Here is an 8,937-nt window from a genome sequence, read left to right as displayed (position 1 = left end):
AGATGGCACAATGGTTAAGACACTGGCCAGCCTGCAGCTGGGGCTCTGGTTTGAATCCCAGCACTGCGTAATGATACCCCTAGGCTCTGCCAGGAGCTCAGGAGTGCCCCTGAGCTCAGAGCCAGGTATAGTCCCTGAGCACAGCTGGGCGTGGCCCTGAAACAAATCAAATTTAAAGACATAGCTCCATGATTGTGTCCCCTAATATAAACTGGCTTCAAGGATGTGATCATTCCCCACCCCACCAAAATGTAAATCAAAATGTAAAATAGGGTTGGGGAGAGAGAGAGAGAGAGAGAGAGAGAGAGAGAGAGAGAGAGAGAGAGAGAGAGAGAGAGAGAGAGAGAGAGAGAGAGAATAGGGGTCAAGGTGCTTACCTATAAAGTCTTGGTCACTGTTCCAACCCAGGACCCCATATGGTCCCCAGGGCACAGAGCCAGGGGTAATGCCTACTTGCTTAATCTCAACAAATCCCCACAGCCCTGATGGAGTTCGGAGAGATAATACAGCTTGCCTTGCATATGACCAACCTGGGTTAGATCCTCAGTTTCCCATATGGTCCCCCATGTACCGCCAGGAAGAATTCCTGAGTGCAGAGCCAGGAGTAAGCCAGGAGCATCACTGGCCCCAAAACAAAAGATAAAAATGAAAGAAATAAATGCTCCTTTCAGAGGTCAGAGAGGTAGTCTAGGGATGAAGGCGCTTGCCTTGGATGCAGGCAACGCTGGTTCAATCCCCAGCACCACAGGGCACCCCAAACACTGCCAGGGGTCACTCCTGAGCACTGCACGGTGTGTGCCTACCACCTGCCACGCTTCTGGTTCCAGTTGTGCCCTCAGATTCTCTCGAATGGGACCTCTGCTGGGTCTTGCCCATATCCGCAGCCTGTGTTTGCTCAAGAGAGAATCTAGTCCTTTCGTTGTGCTCCAAGCAAGTCAGGGATTTCCTGTGGGGCTGAGATATCAACACAGCTTCACACTCAGCGTCCCAGCCTTGGAGGGACTAAGTACCTCAAGATCCCTTACTCACAGCTGTCCTGTTGTCCCACAATTCCTGACTACTCTGTGGAGCAGAGGTCCACTTTGTATAACATACTTTTTTGCTGTTTTTTTTTTTTTGTTTTGGGGCCACACCCACCGGTGCTCAGGGCTCTGCATCTACTCCCGTTGGTGCCCAGGATTTACTCCCGTTGGTGCCCAGAGAATCATATGGGATGCTGGGGTATCGAACCCAGGCTGGTCGCATGCAAGGCAAGCGCCTTACCCACTGTACTATCTCTCTAGTCCCAATACTTTGTATTATTTACCTTCACCAGGGCTGTGGGGATTCCTTGGGATTAGGCAAGTAGGCATTACTCCTATATGCTCAGGGGACACAATCATAGAGGCATGTGTTTGTTTGTTTTCTCTCCTTTTCGTTTTATTTGAGGAGGCACACACCTAGCTGACAGAGCTTCCTTGGCTCTGTGCTCGGAGGTTATTTCTGGCAGTGTTTGAGGGACCATATGTAGTGTTGGGAATTTAATTAGGGGATGCTGCTTGCCAGGCAAGTGTCTTTACCTCTGCCCTATCTCTCTGGCCCAGAAAGGAAGATTTCTGCCCCAAGAAGAAATGGTGAGTTTTTGAATTATTTTTTAAAATTTAATTGAATTTTTATAAAGTTGTTCACAATAATTGATTACATTTAATATTCAAACACTAACTCCACCAACCATTACACCTTTCCACCACCATATTTGGAATGTTTCCATCCCGAACCCCAAACCTTGCCCCCAAAGCAGAACCAAAGGAATTTTTTTCCTTTTTTAACTGTCTGTCACACTGTCCTCCCGTTGTTCATCGAGTTGCTCGAGTGGGCCCAGTAACATCTCTTTTGTGAGATTTGTTGTTACTGTGTTTGGCATATTGAATACGTCACGGGTAGCTTGCCAGGCTTTTCTGTGCGGGCGGGAATACTCTTGATAGCTTGCCAGGCTCTCCGAGAGGGGAGAAGGAATCGAACCCAGTTTGAAAGGCTGGCTGCACCCAAGGCAAATGCCCTACCGCTGTGCTGTCGCTCCAGCCCGCCTTTTGGCTAAGATCAAGTGTAGTATCCTTTTTTAGACAAAATATTATTGATTTATTTTTTTAGTGAATCACCATGAGCTACAGTTACATATTTTTTATGTTTGAGTTTCAGTCATCCAATGATCGAACATGCATCCATCCACCAGTGTCCATTTTCCACCACCAATGTCCCCAGTATCCCTCCCCCATCCCATCCTTCCGCCTGCCTCTATGGCAGACAATTCCCTCTTTATCTCTATTTATAGGTATTATGGTCTGCAATACAGAACTGAAGTAATTTATGGTGTTTTTTTTTTTTTTTTTATGCTCAGGAGTTACTCCTGGCTCTGCACTCAGGAATCACCCCTAGCAGTGCTCAGGGGACCATATGGGACGCCAGGGATCAAACTTGGGTAGACCGCGTGCAAGGCAAACGCTGTACTGTCTTTCCTGCACCTTACACTGAGGTCTTAACCGAGACTTTTAGAGTAAGAGTAGTCTAATAGAGAGACTTCCATTTCTGAGCTCGCCAAAGCTGGAGATGTTCAGGCAAAGAGCGCCCCCTAGTGGGAAGGTCTCAGCAGCACTCCTTCCACAGCCCACACAGGTGCGGTCATAGGGCAGCTGCAGATGCCTTAATTCCGTCAGCGGTCAGCGCTGACCCCTCCAACCTGCGTGGTTCAAAGGTCCTGGCCCCCACAAATAGGCTTCAAGTGGGAGGGCCTCTGTCTGTCCCCATGAATAGTAGTCACCACTGCTGATTGGGACACTTACGGCATATGGGGTCGCCTGAATTCTCAAGCCCAACCTAGGTGGTAGGATTTCTGCCCTCCAGGCAGATCTGTGTATGTGTGTGTATGTGCGCTTGTGTGTATGCATGTGTGCATGTGTATGCATGTGTGTATGTGTATTCATGTGTGTATGTGTATACATGTGTGTATGTGTATGCATATGTGCATATGTGTATGCATGTGTGTATGCGTGTATGTGTATGCGTGTGTGTGTGGCTCAAAGTCCTAAGCACCATGGAGTGACCCCTGAACACGGAGCTGAATGGAACAAGGAGCTGAGAGTGACCCCCAGAGCCCCACCCAGCTGTAGCTGCAAAACCCAAAGCCCAGAAGCTGGTGAGCAGCAGGTGAGAATCGGAGTCAGGCTGGCTGGCAGCAGCTCTTCCACTAAACCCACCTAACTTTGGGGTTGAAGACATAGCTCAGGGGATTTGGCCCTTGGCTGGTGTGCAGCCAGCGCTAGTTAGACCTCCTGTACCAGATGGCTCCCTCAGCACTGTCAGGAGTGACCCTCCGCGTGCCAGGAGTAACCCCGGAGTTCCTCTGGGTGTGACCTGACAACCCCCTCCCCTAGCTAAACCCAAGACTTACCAAGAGGAGCTTGGGCTGGAGGGCGGACAATGTGTTTGCTTGACCATTTCTGGAGCTGCCGGGGTGCAGGTATGCGTGTTGGGGGCATGGAATCCTGCATCTGGGGCCAGTGTGGTCCCTGGCCTGCCTCTCCCTTCTCCTCCTGGGGCCTGAAGTGAGGTGCAAGGTGGAGAATCCCCAGAGGGAGGGAGGAAGGGCCTCAGACACTCCTGGCCTGGTGGGGGAGCCAAGAGGACATCCTCTGGCCCGTGGCCTTCCTGAGCTGTGTCCAGCTCCAGGAGGAAACCCAGGACCGCAGCCTGTGTGATTTCCATCCTCCAGGCCCTGAAGCCCACGTGTGCGTCTGGGCTCTGAGTCCTTCTGGGTGCAGTTTGTGGCTTTCAGGGGACCATGGGGGGCATGGAGAGAGAGGGAAGCACATTATTCACTGAACCCCACTTAGGATCATGCTTTGTAGTTGCTATTTTATCTCTGGGAGGGGAAAAACATCTCTATTACATTGATGAGACAAGCTTAGAGGGATCAGGAGATTTACCCAAGGACACACAGCCAAGAGGTATCAGTGCAAAGGACTGTCTGGGGCCTATTCCTAACACTTATGCCTCCTAGTTAGGGAGACGGCTTGGCAGTCGGGATCCCCTCCCTGGGTCTGGCCTGCCTTCAGACTTGGTGCTGCTATGCATGAGGCTTATGGAGAGATGGGTTTAGGGGCTCCAGGAGGAGAATTGGGGGATAGTGACACTGAGAGGACCCCCCCTCCCAGGTCCATGACTCTTGCTCTGAACAGAATCTCCTCCCCCAACAGATGTTTTTGGGGGTTTCCAGGTGGGACCCACCTGTGCTGGGGAACCCTGGGCCCTCTTTCTAGCTGGGCAGACAGGCCCTCTCTGGAACCTGAGGATCATCCCCCAACACCCCACACTCCCTTGTGTGTTCTGGGCAGCTCTTCTCGAGGTCTTGGGATGCAAACAGGATCGAGAAGAACTGATCTGACTCTTGTGTCTCAGGAACCATTGCAAGCGGCTTTCACTGCCCTGAGAGCAGAAAGTAGGAATCAGGGGAACTGGGAGGGCTCCCCAGAGGAGGAGGGCATGGAGCTGAGCAGCAGAGGTCTATTGTGTGGGGTCCACTGGTGAAGACAGGTGCTGTGGTGGGGGAGGGGGGAGGAGGAGGGAGGGTGGGGGTGGGGGGGAGTGGAGGAAATGGCTTCTCTAGGATCCTGGCAATTCCTGAGACAGCTCCCAGGTCAGCCAGGTACTTTCCCTCTGCATCTCTATCCTGCTCCCTTCACTGTCCTAGCCTGCGGGGGTCAGAGGGTGCATCCTGGGAGGCCCCCCAGTGACACTTGGGGTCAGAGCAGAAGGAGGGGGGAAAGTGGAGTAAAGTGGAGAATTGGTCAGAGGAACAGTTCGCGAGGAGGGCGTTTGCCTTGCATGAGGCGATTATATCCCCAGCATCCCATATGGTCCCTGAAGCATCGCCAGGAGTAATTCCTGACTGAAGAGCCCCCAAACCAAAAACAAACGAACAAAGAAAACAATAAAATAGACTGGAGAGCAAATCTGAGATGGGTCTTCCAGTTCTCCTAGGGTCCTCCGAATCAGGTCCCCACAGACACGCAATCTCGTCACATCTTGATCTGTCCACCTGTAAAGCAGACCCACCAACGGGCTCTAATAGGTCGCGCAGTTCTGGAAGCAGGAGTGTGGACTTGCACTGCCCTCTGGTGGCCAAAGTCAGACTTGCTGGCGCTCAAGCCCGAGCGCGGTTCGGGAACCTGCGCTGACTGCCTTGTCCGTCCCACTTTCTCCTTTTCTGTTTGGTAGTGCTGAGGCTCCCGTGCAGGGAGCATCTGAACCACATCCCTGAGCCCCACATCTTTCTTCATTCCAAACTTCCCCGGGGGTTTCAAGCCGCTTACTTCTGACTTCTTTCTCTCTTTCTCCCTGACTCTCCTCCTTGTATTTCCGTCGGGGGCCTTCCCAAACGGTGAGCAGGTGGCCTGGGGGACCCACCAGTGGCTCAGTGCAAGCCCCTCCCCCGCCCCTGCAGTGCTGGGCTCCTCCAGGGCTGCACCAGCAGTGTTGGGGGATGCCAGAATTGGAACTGGAACTGGAGTAGATGCGTGCTCAGTCCACGCTCTACCCGCTGTCCTGTCTCCCAGCCTGCTGGGGGGCATACCAGCCTGGCTGGAGAATGAGCCCAGGTCAGTGGTGTGGGCACCTTTTAGATTTTTTATATTATTGTTTATTTATTTATTTGTTTATTTATTTTTTGCCTCACCTGGCAGTTCTCAGGACTTATTCCTGGCTCTGGACTCAGGAGTTAACTCTTGGTGCTGCTTGGGGAACCATAAGGGATTGTGGGGATTGAACCCAGGATTCCTGCATATGAAGCACGTGACCCAGCCTCTGAGCTGCCTCCCTGGCCTGGGGCAAGGGCAGCTTGTCCCTCTGCTGACTAGCTGTGGACTAGTGTAAATGTTTGGTGATGAAAGGGTGAGATGTGACCCCTGCTGGTCTGTCCTTGCAAAAGGGCAGGATGTGAGGGTGTCTGGGTGATGTAAGTGGTCATCGTGATGTAGGCAGGGAGGATAGGGAAGGGTTCCCCACATCATGGCAATGACATTTCTGGAAAATAATAAAACCACCAGCCCTAAGGCTGACCCACCTTGTGGATACAGAAAGCAAGACCTGAGAAGACTTTCTCTGGAAGCAGACCTTGAAACTGGACCTCTCCCTACAGAAAGGGCCTGAAAGGAACTGCTCTAGAACCCCCAATTCCTTCCTTTAATCTGATTAACCCTCAGCTAGCCCAGACCAGAGGAGGCTGGATCCCCCTCTCCCCCTGGAGAGAAGATCCAGCAGGAGCAAAGCTCAAGAAAAGGAGTTTCAAAGACCACTCCCAACTCTATTGCCTTGGAAACAACCATAGCAACAGACTCCTACCGAGTCTGAAAGCACCACATGGGGTAGGAAACCCTATAAAAGCCACCTGAACAAAGGAAGGGCGCACATATGCTGGCTGAGCCCAAGTACTGCTTGTGCCCACATGGTCGAGCACATGTGTCACCTGCATCTCGCTCTTGAGATGTGGACTTTCATGTTCCATTTCTAATGCTGGGGTGTGTGCGGGGGTTCTCTCCATCCTTGGAGAAGCCTGTGCTCTCTCTTGAGTGCATTATATACACAAACTCTCTCTCTCTCTCTCTCTCTCTCTCTCTTGCCCTCATTCCCTCCTTCCTCACCTTCAAAAACCTCCCAATAAAATCTGTTTACTTCACTGTCCATCTAACTCCTGAAATTCCTTTCTGCAAGGCAAGACAAGAATCTGGTAATCCTGGGTAAGGCCTAGGACCGACTTTCCTTTCCTGCAAAGAGCAAATCCTCATCCCAACCTGAGTCCGTGGCTCCCTGAGAAATTGGGTGCCAGGGATCAACTCCCCTGCAGAGAAGACCAAGTGGACCTCAGGCATGGCTTGAGGGCCACCTGGTGGGGCTGATGTGGGGGGGGGGGGAGGGAGTAGAGGGTGGGCTCTGGCCTGTGATTAGCCGGGGCTCATCACAGACTTTATCAGTCCTAGTCTTCCCAGAGTGACCCGGGGGGCAGAGGCGGATGGGGAGAAAGTGTCTGTCTCTCTCCTCCCTGCCTCACATAAGCCATCTGTGGGGTCCCACTGACTTCAATAACTCTGGGCATGCTGCTTGGGTTTTGGTGGGAGTTTCTCCCACCTGGAGAGGGCCAGTGGCAGCTGGGCGTAGGATGGAAAGTCCGCGGGCTGTTGGGGAGTGGAGGGGGCCTTTGTGAACACTGGCTCCTGGGCCGGGGGATGGCTCACAGGGGCACAGAAAAACTTTCCGGGTCCCTGTTCATGCGGGAGCTATACTGTCTAGTGGAGAAGGAACTCCCACAGGGTTTGAGGCTCTTTGCCTGTTGGGGGGCGTGGCGGGAGAGGGGTCTCATCTGAGCAGGGGGATACAGCAGCCCCAGAGCTCATTTCAGGGGATGAGGCCTGGCAGAGCCCCTAGGGACCTGGGCATGGAGCATGTCCCTCAGCAATGGGGTTGCTGCAGGGTGTCCACCCCACAGATCCGGGCAGGAGGGTCCCAGAAAGGCCGGGGCTCCTGGGGGTGAGTTGGTAAAAGTGAGATTAGGAGAGGGCAGGAGAGGTCCTGAAGGGCTGGAACAATAGCACAGCGGGTAGGACATTTGCCTTGTACACTTTCAACCCGGGTTCGATTCCCAGCATCCCATATGGTCCCCTGAGCACTGCCAGGGGTGATTCCTGAGTGCAGAGCCAGGAGTAACCTCTGTGCATCACTGAATGTGACCCCCCCCCAAAAAAAAGGAGAGGCCCCGAGAGCACCACTTCCATCCTGGGACCCCCCACTCCCCCCACCCCTGGCCAGCTTGGACCTTGTCTGTCATTTGCAGAGGCATTTTTCATTTTTTCAGGTCCCTCTTGAGGGCACCATGGCCCCAATGCTCTTTTCTTTGGGGTTCGCCTGAATCTCCACCAACTTTTCTCCTGGGGACAGGGGTTTGTTGGGGGAGGGGTCAGCTTCTTCCCATACCCCCAGACCCCAAAGCTTCCCAAAACCGCCACAAAGGAAGCAGTTAAAACAGATGGTGAGGAGGGGGGTGAATAAGATGGTGGTTTCTGGGCTTTTGGAGACCCTGCAGACCCCCAACCCTGCCTACACCCCCTGTGCCTGCATCCCACAGGCTCCGATGTTGGCTGTCTCACCATGATGTGTGACTGTCCCCTCCCCCAAGGCCCCTAGGGTGGTGCATGGGGATCTAGAACCTTTTAGAACCTTCTAGAATCCTCTGTACTGGCTGTGTGCCTTTCATGCCCAATCCACATCTACGCCCCATCACCCAGGCTGCTTGCTTTCTTGCAGGCTCCCCCCAAGGACATGGGGGTGTGTGTGCCCCTCTTCTCCTCCCTGCCCGCCCCCCAAGACACCGGGCCCAGCGAGATGCACAGAAGTGAGTTTATTGAGCATTGGGCTTTTCCGGGGGTCTGCGCGGAGGGAAGGTGCCAGCGATGTTGGCCTCTACGGATGCGTGTCGGTGTCCTCGGCACTGCGCCGGCCGAAATCCATCCATCCGTAGGCCTCCTCTTCCTCCTCCCATGGTGCCTGCTTCTTGGACAGGTCTGAGGGGGCAGAGGGCAGGGGTGAGGCAGAAGGAGCAGTAGTCCCAACGGGGGGGGGAGTGAGGGGGAAGGGCAGCCCACAGTGCTTACCTGCCACCTGGAGTGGGGGGCCTGGCAGGTGGGGAGAGGCTGGGCCCAGGGCCTCCCGCCACTGTGCCTCCATGTCCCTGTTGGCCCCTGGCCCCGAGGGTGCGGCCGGAGGCTGGGCACGGGGCCTCCAAGCAGCTTCGGAGAAGGAGGCCAGCATCAGCGCCAGGATGAGGGCGTGCACACAGAGTGGCTGCATCTCGGCTGCCGAGAGACAGAGGGAGGGCTTGGCTGGAGGACCTGCTCGGACATGGCCCAGCTT

General features: G+C 53.9%; 1 protein-coding gene across 1 annotated transcript; it reads right to left on the bottom strand.

Annotated features, from left to right (window-relative positions):
- Positions 1 to 8,478: 8,478 nt before the first annotated feature.
- GAST (gastrin) lies at positions 8,479 to 8,874 on the bottom strand. Its single transcript, XM_056128221.1, has 2 exons — positions 8,679 to 8,874; positions 8,479 to 8,588 (listed from the first exon to the last, which is right to left on the bottom strand). Exons 1-2 carry the CDS (start codon positions 8,872 to 8,874, stop codon positions 8,488 to 8,490), a joined length of 297 nt encoding a protein of 98 aa, XP_055984196.1. The 3' UTR covers positions 8,479 to 8,487.
- Between the last annotated feature and the right edge of the window lie 63 nt (positions 8,875 to 8,937).

Source organism: Sorex fumeus, unplaced genomic scaffold (assembly GCF_029834395.1).
Source record: "Sorex fumeus unplaced genomic scaffold, SorFum_2.1 ptg000063l, whole genome shotgun sequence".
Taxonomy (NCBI): Eukaryota; Metazoa; Chordata; class Mammalia; order Eulipotyphla; family Soricidae; genus Sorex; species Sorex fumeus.
The sequence above is the reverse complement of the archived record's forward strand: the minus strand, read 5'-3'. Positions and strand labels throughout refer to the sequence as shown.